The sequence below is a fragment of the Dryobates pubescens genome, chromosome 20, assembly GCF_014839835.1.
Source record: "Dryobates pubescens isolate bDryPub1 chromosome 20, bDryPub1.pri, whole genome shotgun sequence".
Classification (NCBI taxonomy): Eukaryota; Metazoa; Chordata; class Aves; order Piciformes; family Picidae; genus Dryobates; species Dryobates pubescens.
In genome coordinates, this window is record NC_071631.1 from 4366827 (window position 1) to 4381450 (window position 14624).

Genomic DNA, 14624 nt, shown 5'->3' on the forward strand with positions numbered 1-14624 from the left:
CCGCCGCAGCATCCAGGGAGGAACCTGCCCAGGCAGCACCCTTGGAAATCCATCACTCCCAGGAAGTTTTTGGCAGCTGAAATCCAAGGGTGATTAACCCTTTAACGCCCAAGCTATTGAGGAATAATTGTTGCTGTTATAAATCAGAAGTGCTGCCTTAACTGGTTGCAAAGATGGAGATATAAAGCAAATAAAACCCAACTCCACGTGGCATGGCCACAAAGGAAAAATTATGAGCTCCCCTGGGGGGTTAAAAGTAATTTACTAGCAATAAAAATTCAAAAACACATTTTGGTGTGTAATGATCATAAATAACCTTCAGACAAGAACTCTTTCCAGGACTCACAAGTCTGCTCTCTTAAGGACAAGTTTTATTACCCCTCTTTTCTCTGTGTTTTCATTCAAAACGCTGCTGTCAAAGCAATTTAGGAATTACAGCCCCCTTGGCACAAAACTTTCATAATTCATATGGAAATGGGTTCCCCACAAACGCTCAGAGAGCACAGAGCCCCTTACTGCCCGGAATGACCTTAACAAGGCAGACAAAAGCTGTAGCCCAGCCTCCTGGGCCAGCAGGAAATAGAGAGAGAGAGGAGAACTCCCAGGTAGAGCCATGGGAGCTCAGTGTGTGCAGGAGGTGGCTGTCACCAGGCTGGTGGCACCTTGCAGGATCTTGAGGAAAGGAGGAACGTACTGAGAGTTCTGTTTCCAAGCAGTCAGCAAAAGCCCAGCCAGCTGCCAGGGAAGGAGAATGCAGGAGATGGGAGAAAGTACAGAGTGTGCAAGAGCTCATCTGAGGAGCTCAGCATCCAAAGTGCTGATAGCAGAGGGGTGCTGCAGGGCCAGGGAACTGGGAGTCTTCAGGCAAGATGAAGTGCAGGTGGTATCTGCCAAGGCTGAGAGTCCTGAACAAGGGTCCTGGGGTTTTCTTGTGGCTCAGCTGTGTGGCTGAGCTGTGGCTTCCTTCAGTGTGTGAGATGCATAGGCTCATGGAATCACAGAATGGTTTGGTTTGGAAGGGACCTTAAAGATCATCCAGTTCCACCCCCCTGCCATGGGCAGGGACACCTCCCAGCAGCCCAGGTTGCTCAAGGCCTCATCCAGCCTGGCCTTGAAAACCTCCAGGGAAGGGACATCCACAGCCTCCCTGGACAACCTGTGCCAGTGTCACCCTCACTGTAAAGAGTTTCTTCCTAATCTCCAGCCTCAATCTCCACTCTTGCTGCTCAAATCCATAGCCCCTTATCCTCTCACCACAAGCCCTTGTAAAAAGTCCCTTCCTCAGAGTGAGGGAGAAGGAATGAGAGAGAGAGTTAATTTGGTTAAAATTGCCTCCAAAAAGGACCAACACTAAATGTGAATTCATAACAGAGAGATAAGGGAATGCAAATCAGGCTGGGCTTCAGATTTTAGTATGCCATTGCTCTCCCTCTAATTGGAGGAAATGGATCCAGCAACTGAAATTGCCACACTTAACATACACAGTTGCACTGCAGACAAGAAAATATTTCATGTGTTTCCTCCAATAACCAGCACCACATTAATGTGTCAGGAAATTAAGTAAATATGGATCTAACTGCCTCTTTACTGCTCAGTTTGCAAAGGGGTGGGCATGTGCACAGAGTCACTCTTGTCTGTTGACACATCCCTGGACCTGAAGGGAGCTGCCAGGAGAGCAGAGGATTGTTTGCACTCTGTGCCTGCATTGATAACTTTCATCTGAAGTGATGCTGATATCTGTGCAAAGACAAGCTCAATGTGTCAGAAAGTGCCACCAGCTTCATAGAGTCATAGAACTGTTAGGGTTGGAAGGGACCTCAAGGATTATCCAGTTCCAACCCCCCTGCCATGGGCAGGGACACCTCACACTACAGCAGGTTGCTCACAGCCACATCCAGCCTGGCCTTCCTGGGCAACCTGTGCCAGTCTCTCACCACCCTCATGGGGAAGAACTTCTTCCTAACATCCAATCTGAATCTCCCCTTTTCTAGTTTTGTTCCATTCCCCCCAGTCCTATCCCTCCCTGACACCCTGAAGAGTCCCTCCCCAGCTTTCTTGTAGGCCCATCTAAGAGCCTGCAGTACATTTGCTGGATAGCCCTTCCCTGTGGTGCAGATGAACAGGAAAATAAACTTAAAGATCCCATTTCCAACTCTGATGAGGGGAGCCTTGCTATTCCCCTCCAGCTAAACAGCCAAGGACTCATTTTGAGTGAAGACAACCTAAAAAACCTGAGCTTCCAGAAATAAAAATTCATAAGAAGTGTGTAAAAATGAGGAAGAAAATGGTTTTCTTTCCCTATAAAGGGAGAAAAGAGCTTTCAGATTTTATAGGCAGAGATTTAAGCCAAGAGCTTCTGTTTTACAGGTCCCTGCTTCAGCTTAAAATGGCAACAGCATCACTGCAAAAGAAAATGGAGCGGTGATGGCATCCTGAGCTGCGGGGAGGTGCAGGTCTCCAGTGGGGCTGCTGGTTTGGCAGCATTGGGCTTCACAGGAGAGGGAGGAGGACTCAGAGGATTTTCTCCTCATCCCAGGGGCCTCCTGCCAGAAAAGGAGGCTGGCCCTGGGTTTGCCAGCTCCAGTTTGTGCTCCTGACCACAGGCTTTGAGCTGCCACTGACAGGAAACAAGATGCCAGCTAGCAGCCAGCTCCTGCTCCTGGGACCTCCAGGAGGCATTGCCACGTCCCTGAGCTTCAGTCTCCAGCTCTTTTTCACTTCTGAATGAGATGGCTCAGATCAGGAAAATCCCATCTCTGAGGCAGACAATTAAAACTGGAAGTAATTAAGGCGAAGTCAGAAAGTACAGAACATGTGGAGACAGCATAATGCTGATCAGTGCTTGTGCCATCCTAAGCCCAGAAAGCAAATTGGCATTTGAATGAAACACATGGAACAGTGACCTATGTATAAAACCTACTGTGACCTCGGAGTGTGATGACATTTTGGCTCCATTCTGCTGCTAATTACAAGTGCTGAATTCTGAATATTCACATGTGAGGAGGGGTCATTGCTGGGTCCTTTCAGAAGTCTGCCAACAGGAAGATTCTGTGAAGTTTCTCCCTTCCCTGGGACAGTGACTGTTAAAATCCCCAGACCTCTTTTAAAGGCAGTTTTCTACCCAGCTCGAACCCAGCAGATTCTGGCAGCAAAGACACAAACTGTGGGGAAACCAAACCCAGCCCAAAAACAGTTGAAGCAGCTGAGGTCCCTTCCAAGCTGGGATTCCATGATTCTGTGATTCAGGGTCTTCTTCCTCATCTAAACTGTATATAAACTTCAGACTTGGTCATTTTGATTCCTCTTACTTCCTCCTGTGGTTCATTTTCTAGATCAGCCCTTTCCTAACTCACAGAGGACCACCAAACAATCATCATTTACTCAAGTCTCTGAATGGTGCAAGCCCATTGTACCACCTAAGTGATGGAGAATGGCACTGCCCTTCAGCAGGGGTAAGCCACCTCCGCTGGGCACAGGACGTGGCAGAGGACAGCAGTGTCACCAGAGCAGAGACCTGCAATGAGCTTAAGAATCATTTAAGCAGAGCAGAACCTGAGACCAGGGCAGAAGTGACCTGAAGCACAATTTGCAGCAAACATCTTTGTCTCTCATCCACTGGAGAGACACTGTGGGATGATTATCCACCCAGATTTATCTCTGCAGCTCCCTGTGTATCCTTCTGTGCTTAAAAATGTCTGGCTGCCCTTTGCATTATTGCATTGCCCTTTACATTCATACCACATAAACCTCTCAAGTACTGTAAAACTTACAAGGTGTAATATAATGTCCTGGCTTTCTTTTACACACCATCAACAAAAGCACAGGAAGGGAGATGTTATTTGGCCTGACAATGATGCAGGAGGAAAACACCAAGCCAAGTGCACATACACACAGCTCTTACCCACTGAACACCTCTCCCCCCACCTCCCCCACCCCCCAGCTGGATTGATTATCTGGCATTGATGGATCACTTTCATGTATTACGTAGATAAGGAAATTGATTATTCAATAAATCACTGTCTGCACCAAGAATCCAGGCTCAAGGGGAAAAAAAAGGTAGAGAAAATATAAATCTGTCTTGTACAGGCAAAGGGACTTTTGAGGTTAATCATGATGTACCTTTTGGCTGCACATCCACTGAAAGGACAACACCTGGGAGCTCTGCAGGGTTAAGGGAGTGGTTTTCCTTCCCAAAGCCTACAAGGAAGAGAACCATCCTTGGTGGCTGCTCTGGTGGTGACTGTGGAGAGCAGCATGCTGCTGGCAGGCAGGTGCCCAAGGACCAAGATAGCAGAGCCCCACAGTTGGGTGGTCACACCCTGAGCTATGATGTTGCTGGGTGGAGAAGCCACCACAGGTCACCGGGGAGGAAGCAAAGTGCCCCAGATGCTGCGTCAGACAAGTGCAAATGATTGCTGTGTCTTCCCCCTGGGTGCTTTCAATTCACTGCAGAACTAACCACCAAGTCTAACACTTCAGTCCCCACAGACAGCCATAACTCAGCTCACTTTGTGGGCTGTACCAGATTTTATTTACTGTTCCATCCCAGGAGACAAGCAGGAGATGACAGGAGATTCATTAGAGTGGGGAGAGCCACCCACAGCCAGCACAGTTCCCTCCCCATTCCCTTCTGCATCTCTGATCCAGTTTGGATTCTGCAGCACCAACTCTGTTATTTTAGGAGCAGCTTCTGTTCCTATTCACCTGGTTGGTGATGAGTTCAAGGAGCTGCTCTGGTCACCTCCAAGTCCCTAGATGGAGCAAAGGACATCCTTCAGTAATCAGATGTCATCACCAGCTAATGAGTACCCAGTGGTCTCTGTAAGATCACCCAGCGGCCTCTTCCCATTCCTTATGGGACACAGGAACCACCTTTACAGTCTCAGCTGCTGCCCTGGCACAGCTCCTGAAGCTGCTCTTTGCAGACAGCAAGGATGGGAGGCTAATTTCAGTCAGTCAGCCTCAGAAGCCTTGGTAATGCACTGGAGAATGTGGACAGCCCTTGGTGGGGATCCCGGGGTGCCCAGCTTGCAGAGGGATGAGCAAAGTGCAAGAACTCATCTGCAGGGTGGTGTGGGTTTAAGTCTCTGCTGTATGCCTTTGACATTAGCTGGTTTATTTCTCTGCTTAAAACTTCCCTGAGCAGGGATGTTCTCCTGACTCAGTGACCACATAGACTCAGCTCCTAATCCAAGGTGCAAATACTCTGATTTTGGTGCTGCTCTTTAGACTTAGTGTGACTCAAGCAAAAGGCCAGGCTGTACCTCAAAAGAACAAAGTGCAGCTCAGAGGCTTTTTCTCCAGGGCAGTGACTCTTTGGTGCATCAGTTCCTGACAGGGCTAAGCTGGACACCAACTGGTGCCTCTTCAGCCCCTCACCAGCAGCACTGGTGTCCACAGTGAGGTGGAGGAGTATCTTCCCACTGCTGGGCTTGCCTAGGGAGGCTGGCAGGACAGCTCTGTGTGCTCCTGCTGTGTGATGCCCAAGTAGCCCACATTTCCCTGTCTCTCCCTGCCCTCCCAGAAATCACAGAGCAGTCATATCTCTGTGTGGTTATGTACCATGTCTTGTTGCAGATAAAAAGCACAAGGGCTGATGCTGCTGCACGCTGGGGTAACACTGGATGTGGGGAGTTTCACTCAGTGCAAACCTGAGAAATGAAGCTGAAGGTAGAGGGAAGGTTCCCTGGGGCAGCAGAGCAAGGTGTGGGGCAGAAGGTGAGAGCAAAAGGGGCTCAGAGAGGCAGCCACAAAGAAAAGCTGGTGCTGGAGCAAAGACAAAGCAGTAAACTGAGCCTTCCACCTGCTTGGAGAGTTCTTGCCTGTGCCTAAGGACCCTCATCAGGTTTAGGCTGCATTATGAGTAATAAACACCAACTAATTATCCCTGGGTTTAGTGCTAATGAACAGCAGCAGTGATGCAGGAAGCTCTACCACATCTGAACTCCCTCAGCATCAGCCCAAAGCGAGACAATCCCTGCCTGAAAACACAAGCTGGAGTCTCCGGGCAGAGGAGCTGGTGGAGGGTAAGGATACCCCTCCAGTCACCGCAAACAGCAACGTCTGCAGTCACAGCAGCTTGGGTTCTCATGGCTGTGAGACAAGCAGCACCCCCCACTTCTCATCTCTCCCCTTCGGCACCGCCGCCGCAGCGCAGCTTTCATCCTCCCCTTCAGCCCTCAGCAGCTCTCAGCCTTTGCCTCTCTCCCCCCTCGCCCAGAGAGTTCTGCTGCTTTCAACTCGTTATCTGCCTCACTCAGAGACTTCCACCAGCCCGGCTTCTGAGTATGCAAAGGGAAGAAAGAAGTCTAGACAGCATCACATGAAACCTTCAGCCAAGCCAAAGGAAAGGGGGTTGCACAGCAGAGCCGGTGCAGGAAGGCAGCGCGTTGGATTGCCAGGCTCAGCAGTGGGAGCAGCCCGCGCAGGGCCGGGGTTGGATTGATCTGTGTCTCCATAAGAGACTCCTGCATCGCAGCTCTCCTGGCACAGCTGATCCCTGCAAACGCTTGGAGATCACTGGGGATGGAATCAGAGAGGATGGCTGAGGCAGAAGCGCAGCGTGTGGAGGAGCTGAACGAGCAAGGTGGCCAGAGCCACCCGGGCAGGGCAGCTGGCGAGGCACAGTGCCCTCTGCTGATGCTGGCCCACAGGCTGAGCTGTCAGCCCCTCTGGCATCATCCACAGCAGGTGAGAGTAAGAGGAGCTGGATTTCCTCTCGGAAAAGCTGGATTTCCTCTAGGATTGTTAATTCAGTGGAAGTGCTGCTCTGTACCAGGGGAGCTCTTCATTCACCAGGACAAGGGAGACCAAACTTCCCTGCTGGCTGAGTCATTTTTAGCATCACTTGGTGCATGACTGTGTCAAGAAGGCTTTGCAGAGATCTCCTCATAACATCAACCTCCAATTAGTTCCATGAACAAAAACATCCAGAGACAGAGAAGTTGAGTTTGCAGCAGTGGCAGTAGATTTGCTGGTAGCAGAAGCAGGAGTGGTGACGCCACGGGAGCAGGCGTGTGTCGCCTGGGCGGCAGTGCCAGGCACAGCCACCAACTCTGTCCCCACAGATGAAGCCCAGGAGAAGTTCCTGCCCCACTCGGGTTCTGTACAACCCAGCACTGTGCAGCCCATCGAGGAGGTCATGGTGCTGGTGCCCACAGCCAGGGGAAGGTGCCCGCTCCGAGGCAGCAGCCCAGCACTAAGCAGGGCTGTTTATTTTGACGACGCTCCTGCCCTGTGCTGAATGAGGGTCTCTTTTATTCTGGCTTGTGGTTTGATCTTAATTTCCTGTATGAAGTTCTCAGGAGAATGCCAAGATCAAATAATTAGGACTGTTCTGCGATAAAGAGGTAGCATTGTTATTCAAATGTATTCAGAATTAATTTACCACCAAACAATTTACACTGCCACCCTTGCAGCCCGCTGAAATCACTGGAATGTGTTAGCTGACACACAAAGCATCTCATGACCTGGAATAACTTTATCAACTATTAAGTGCTTGAACAATGGCTGCGTGGCCACAGAAATACCCACGGAAAGACAGACACAAAGGCAATAAAGTGATTTAAAACCGAAGTGAAAAAAAGGAAGGAACCAAAAAGCAATGGTGAAGATGCAGAAAGCAGAATCCTGCAGCAGCCTCTCAGCCTGCTTGGCCCTGGGATGTTCAGGGGCCAGACCCTCATCTCAAGCACCTATGTGAGACCCTATCGATGCTGCTGCACAGACACCCACCCACAGCAGACAGTGTCCCAGCCCACAGGTGCCCTTTGGCCAGGGGAAGCCCAGCTCTGCTCTGGATGCTTGTGTTCCAAACTGGGGAGCAGGTGGCAGGGAGCTGGTCGGGGAAGATTCCCACAGTTAAGGTGTTTTGAGCCTAGGGGCTGGTCTCAGGTGCTGTGAGACTGTTTTTCTGATGCTGTTTGCTTTGGGAAGGGGGAAAGGTATTGACCTGCATTCAATTTCTGCCGGCTCCTACCCCCACTACGTTTCATCACCTCAGCAGCCTTGGAGACAAATTCTTCATTGCTTTACATTCGGTGGCCTCAGGCCCTGGCTGGCACATTGAGCCACCCCTCCCCCAAGGACACTGGACAGAGCAGGCATCGAGCAGGAGCTGAACAGAACAACCCCAGAGCTGCCCTTCTGAGGATCCCCCTCCAGCACCCCAGAGCCAGACAGCTCCCAGCCCAGTGGCCACTGCCCTTCTCAGCCTTCTCCAGCCTGCTGTGGCCTTTACTGCTGAAAACAAAACTTGGTTTGCAGAGTGTGGGAAGGTGATTTCAAAAATAAAATTCCAGACTGGCAGAGTAAGCCTCAGAAAAAGCCAATCCCACGGAGGATAATTAGCCACAGAATCTGTTTTCTATGTATTTATATAAAATAATCGATGCCTTTTTTCCACCACCCCCCCCCCCCCCCAGACTCCAGTCCAATTTGATTGTCTTCTCCACGTTACTTGCAAGTCATACAAACAATCAATGCCCTGATCCCTTCTCTACACAAACACAGCTTAGGAGGAGGCTACGAGAAATAAAACCCGATAAACTCCTGCACGCAGAACTGTTTGCTTAAAAGCTTGGCTGAGCCCAGTCCTGCTCGCAGTGACTTGAGCACACAAAAGCAGGGCTGTCAAGCACTCCTGAGGCGGGATTATTGGCACAAATATCGGCAGGGATGTAACCTTAGTGAAAAAAAAAATGACACCAGAAAAGTGAGAACCCCGAGGCGAAGGTGATCCCTTTTCAAATGCAGAAAGCCAAATGCAACCCCCCACTCCCCCCCGCCACACACACACACTCAGGCACAGCACAGTGCTCCTGCAGAGGAAGGGCCAGGACAGAGCAGGCAGCCAGGGTTTGGAGGGCACCCAGGTGTAGGGTGGGCAGGGAGACCCTGCCTGTCCCCACATGCCCACAGAGGGAGTGGCAAAGGGGGGGTGGCTGAGCCAGTTGTTCCATTCTCCTCATGGAGCAGGGGTGATGGGGAAAGGATGGCAGCGGGGCTGGCAGGTCTGGTGTCACCTTCTCGTCAGCACCCGAATGCAAACAAAGCCACTAAACCACCACACGCCAGACCTGACGCCGGGCTGACGGCTCCCGGCGTTTATTTTTTACGGTTCTTTGTTAATCACCAACCGCTGGCACCCACCTGCTCCACACGTACACCTTGCTAACACATCATCCATCAAAATAATCACTCTGAGCAATTGATGATGATGCTTGGGCGACACAGGGCCACTGAACCCCGGCTACTGCGCCGTGCTGGTCTTTTTTCTCCACCTGTGACTCTGTTTCCAGTCCCCCCCCGCCCCGCTAGGGCCGGTGCCACCAGGCTTTACAAAATGGCATCAGGCTCTCGTCTGTAACTGTCAAGGGGTGCTACTACTGCTTTTTAATCTAAGAGAAAGGTTAGACAAATAGGCTGTTGACGGCAGCTTAATCGCTTCGCGCTCGCTGCTTCTGCCGTCCGAGGGACACGACGGTGCCACCGCTCAGCGGCTCGGTGCCGCTCTTCCTAACTGGGGTAATCTCCCTGATCTCATCCACAGCCAGGGCTGGCAGCGTCTCTTACTACCTCTCTCTCACCGTGGTGTAAACACGCAGCAACTCCACTCACCCCCACGCCCCTGTTATCTCTTTGTACCAGAATAACTCCGAGCTGAACCCAGCACCTCAAGCGTGCCGCAGATCGAGGTGGCGTTTTCTGATGCAGCATTGTCACATCGTTAGCAGGTTGTACAATCACTGAGCAGGTGTTGAACAACTCCTACTTCCGAAGGGGGAAAAAAAAAAAAGCAAACAAACCAAACCCAGCCCAGCAATGAGGAACAGATTCTCCTTGTACGTGTGTATGTATAGATATGTTTAGACGTGTAGATTAAATATTTATATTTTACTCGCGAGAGAAAGAGCGCTTTTGGCTTCCCCTTCCCTTTCTCAGAGATCTCTGCCTGTGTTTATTTTAATAGTCGGCTTCACAGGAAAAAAAAGAGAGCTTTGAAAAGTTCCCTAGTTCCTCTCCGGTTTGACTTTCTGTTCTAAAACAATACTTATTTAAGTGTTCTCTGCTTCTTGCCATAACCCAATAATTAAAAGAATTACTTGAAAGCCAGGGCAGCTTTGCACAAATTAATGCAGGGGGAAGAAGCAGCGATTTTCCAGTGGGCTGAAAAAAAGAGGTCAAAATCATGCCAGTATTAGCTGAGAGCAAAGGCAAACACAGAGCTCCCCGCGGCCCCTTTTAAAGCCTTTTTCTGATCTTTAAGTTTCTGATTTGACTGATAAAGGAAAAGGCTAAATGAGGCGCTGAGTGTTGGGGCATTTCTCTTCCTGCAGCAGGCAGGGTAGTGCTGGCAGAGGCGCTGCAGGGCAGTGTTCTGTGGTGGGCAGCCCTCCCTGCCTGTCTGCCTGCCTGCTTCCTTGCCTCCCTGCCCACCTCCCTGCCTTCCCGAGCCGGGGAGCTCCCCGTGAAGGGCTGGCAGCAGTGCCCGGGTTGAAAGCCCCTCTCTCCTTTTGTGCAATTGCTTTGAAAATCTCCGTTTTCAGGACAACTGAGGTACCCGTGCTCAAGACTAAACATCTCCCAGAGCTACAGGGATACTCTTGGGCCTGAACATCTCCCACGAGCCCCTGGCATTCCCGGGGGTCTCTGCACTCGCCAGCCCTGGTGACTTCAGCCCGTTCCCCAGAGAGTGTGTGTGCTGCAGCAGCCCCCACACACCCGCTCCAGAGCACCAGGCTGGCAGCATGTCGGGGATGCCACCAGGGACCAGTCCCACTGCTGCCAAGCCCAAAGCAGGATGAGCTGCAAGCCCAGCACCCCAGTTGCAACAGGACCCCCCCAGGCACATGGCTTATGGTCCCGATGGGCATCCGCACCCTGGCACCTCTGGGAAGGGAAACGTGGCCGGTGCTGCGGAGGGGCCAGGCTGGTGATGGATGGGGGGAGCTCTGCCATGGCACAGCAGGATGTCTCCTCCCTGCTCGCACTGTGGCACTGGCAAAGCCCAGCGTGCCCCGTCAGCAGCAGCGGGAGGGTTCTTGGGAGGGGAACCAGGGGAGCTCTGTCGCACAAACCATTCCCAGCTGAGCACACCAAGCAGCCGGGCTCCAGCAGAAGTCCAGCAGCAGCCAGGGCCCAGGGCAGGTCCATTAACCTTTTCCACCAGCACTTCTGGCACTCGGCATGCCCAGGACCACATCTGCCTGTAGTGTCTCATTCACAGAAATCCAGGGGAGAGCAGATGTTCACCCTGCAGGGATCAAGCCCTTGTCCATGAGATGATTTGGGCCGTGGTGTTGCTCCAGCCCATGCTGGAGGTGACAGAAAGCAGCTGTCCCTCAGGACTGACATTTCCCTCTTACTGATGTTCACACTGCTGCTGTGCAGTCGCACTGGGATAAAGAAGACCTTTTTATTTTTCCACTTTAAAATATTCACAGATCTACTTGCTTTTCACCAATTCCTCTGGGTTAGAATCTGGTCCCCGAGAAGAAAGGGAAATCAGTCCATATAATATGTACTGGGCAGACAGCAAGTCCCTGGGAAGGTGTACAGGCGGTGAGGAACAGGGAGTACAAAATCAGTGCTTTTACATGACGCACTTAAAACAAGAATCTCGTTTAATTAGCAAAAGAAAGATTGTCGACTCCCTCCCAAGCTGTTATCTGTGCAATTACTTTATGTAACATTATTAAAAATTAATTTCCCCCCCAAACCTCAATGATTTAATGAAAGCTGCCCGGCCCTCGGCAGCCGCAGCGGCACAGCCAGCCTCTGGCATTCTGCAGGCAGCAAGGCTCAGCGCCGCGGGCTCCCCGGGCTGCCCGTCCCCTGTGCTGGGCACCTCTGGCCCTAAGTCAAAGCACCTCTGCACAGCATACCTACTGCAGCAAGCTCAGCACCTCTCCTTGCAAAAGCACAGCACCCTTCTTGCACTGGCACCGCAGCCCTCCTAGTAGCAGGCTCAGCATCTTCCCTTTACTGGGAGCACAGCATCTCCCCTCTCTGGGGACAGAGCATTCCTCTCCCAAGGACTCAGCACCAAGAACCCTTCTCTCTGGAGGCACAGCATCTCCCCTCTCCATGGGCAAAGCATCTCCCCTTTCCGGGGGTACAGCATCTCCCTTCTCCATGGGCACAGCATCTCCCCTTTCCAGGGACACAACATCTCCCCTTTCCGGGGGCACAGCATCTCCCGTCTCCATAGGGGCATTATCCCCCTGCTCTTCGGGCTCAGCACCTCGCCGGGGCACAGCACACTCCACTCCTCTTTGCACTATCCTCAGCACCGTGCCCAGCACCGTGCCCCATCATACCGTGCCCAGGGCGGCAGCTCGGGCCGGGCGCTCTCCCGGTGCCCGCTTCGCCGACCCTCCCGTCCCCGGAGAGCTCTCTCCCGCCCGTCCCGGCCCCCCGAGCACGTCCCCACCACTTACCGATCCGGATGACATGCGGCATCCCGTGCGAGCACTGGCCCCAGAAGCCTCCGACCAGTAGCGCTGCCCAATATTCCCAGAGCACGCCGCGGAGAGCCGGCCAGAGATGGGGCATCGTTGGGGAGGGCGCGGGGCCGGGGCGGCCCTACGGCCCCAGGGGCAGCGGGGGAGCGGGCTTCTGCTGCCCGGGACTCAGGCGGAGCGGCCGGTGCGGACCGGGGCCGCTCCGCTCATGGCTCATCTTAGTGCGGCCGCGCCGGCCCGTCCCGCGGCAGCCGCTCCTAGCCGAGCCGTTCCACTCTGTGCCGAGCCGAGCCGAGCCGTTCCACTCTGTGTCGACCCCAGCCGAACCGGTCCGTGCGGTGCCGGTGCCGGTCGGGAGGCACCTGCGGAGCCGGGGCTGCCGGTGCGCCCGCGGGAGCGGCTCTGTCCCCTCCTACCGCTGATGCGCGGGCTGGCGCCAAGCCCCGGAGTGGAGCGCGGTGCCCACCCCGCCACACGCCCTGACACGCTCACACCGACACACAGACACCCCCCGACACACCGACACCAGCACCGAGCCGCTGCCACCCGCCCGCTCCCCCGGGGCGAGGCGGCCGCGGACCCTCGGCTGGGACTGCGGAGGGGCGGGGGCAGCGGTGCGCGAGGTACCGGGGGTGTACCGGCAATACAAGGAGGGTACCGGGAGAACCGGCGTCCCTCTGCCCCCTTCAGCCCCGCAGACCGCGGGGTGCTCGGTGTTCTCCAAGCGGCCGGGGGTCCCGCCGTCCCCGGAGACCTCGCCGTCCCCTACGTCCCCTGGGTCCCCTTCGCCAGGCACCGGGGCGAGGCGGGGCATCATCCCTCAGGCAGGGCTCGGCAGTGGCAAGGGCGGCGGGTGGGTACTGGGTGGCAGGGAAACGGCGATACCCAGGCGGGAATTGGGTGACCCTGGTGGCAGACAAAGGGCCACACATGTCGCAGATAAGGAGGCTGCTTTGTCAACTTGGGGGCTAGGCTGGGGCGAGTTTATTTCCCCCTCATTTCAATAATTTGATCAGTTCCAGCATTCCCAGCCGCTCCCATTTGCCAGCTGCCTGCGAGCTGCATCGGGAAGGGCTGGGAGCACAGCTCTGATTTCCTCACAAACACACCAGTTTGTCTGCTTATCCTTTGAACACAGCTCAGTGCTGTGGGAGAAGCTGGTGGCTGTCCTGCACTCCCACAACTCATCCCGACCAGCCCAGGTCAGCCCCGATGCGTGGCCTGGAGGAGGGGACAGGGCAAAACCATTTGGGGTCTGAAACTGAAAGGGGAGTTCCTGGGTTCAGCAGCTGTCATCAGCCAGCACGCACCGAGGGCTGTATGAGCCAGCCCCATGGGCTCCCTGCATGCCCATCGTGGTGGTGTCTGGTCTCTGGCTGGTTCTGTGTGGTCTGGGGATGGGCAGGGTAGCAGGGAGCTGTCACTGTCATGGAATCATAAGAAAAGCTGGAGGACTCTCTGAGAGGCTTGCACGCACACCACAGCACCAGCCCCTCCTGGAGATGCTGGTGTGCCTCTTCCTACTGCCTGCTGCGGAGCCTCCCCAGGCACGTGGGGTTGTGGTTTAGCTGATGCTTCCTTTGGGGGGATAGGAAGGTCCCCCTGAGCGTGACCTGGCTTGCCAGAACTGTGTCATGTTCTTACTCCTACCTAAGAGTGAGGCACAGACGCTGCTCAGCGTCTCTGATGCGCTGTGCAGAAGCTGGGTCTCAGAGGTCTCTTGTTCCTGTTCACTGTGGGCAGACCAAGGCTGATTTCCAGTAGGAAATCTCTCCAGTGTCAAGGTTCCAGGAAAAGGTGGCTCGTGTTAAGGACAACTTTATCCCTCCTGACACCGGAAAGGAAAAGATTTAGCAAAAGGGCATGGAGGAAATCTTCTTCACTTACTGCTTCAACGAAGGACAGCTGTTCCCGTGACCCTCTTCTGAAATTAAATGTCACAACCTGGTGAAGCTTTGCACCTGCAGATAAACAAAGCCTCAGAAAGCTGTTGGCAGGCTGAGGGTGGAGAGGGCTGTTTCATCTGTGGCTGCTCTTCGCTCTTTGTAAACTCCAGCATGAAGAAAACAATTTTGATTCTCAGTAACTGGGAAGGAGGTTCAGGGTTTCTGGGCAGTTCACGTGAAAATGGAGCTGGGATGATCTCTTGTGTTAGCTCCT

The 14624-nt window shown here is 53.4% G+C and overlaps 1 protein-coding gene across 1 annotated transcript in view; it reads right to left on the reverse strand.

The window, feature by feature from the left end:
• The window catches only part of GRIK3 (glutamate ionotropic receptor kainate type subunit 3), a 124070-nt gene extending 111351 nt beyond the window's left edge, over nucleotides 1-12719 (reverse strand). The window contains exon 1 of the mRNA XM_054170330.1: nucleotides 12441-12719. Within this exon, the coding sequence (XP_054026305.1) occupies nucleotides 12441-12555 (115 nt within the window). The 5' untranslated portion in view covers nucleotides 12556-12719. The remainder of the gene's footprint in view (nucleotides 1-12440) is intronic.
• Nucleotides 12720-14624: the final 1905 nt, after the last annotated feature.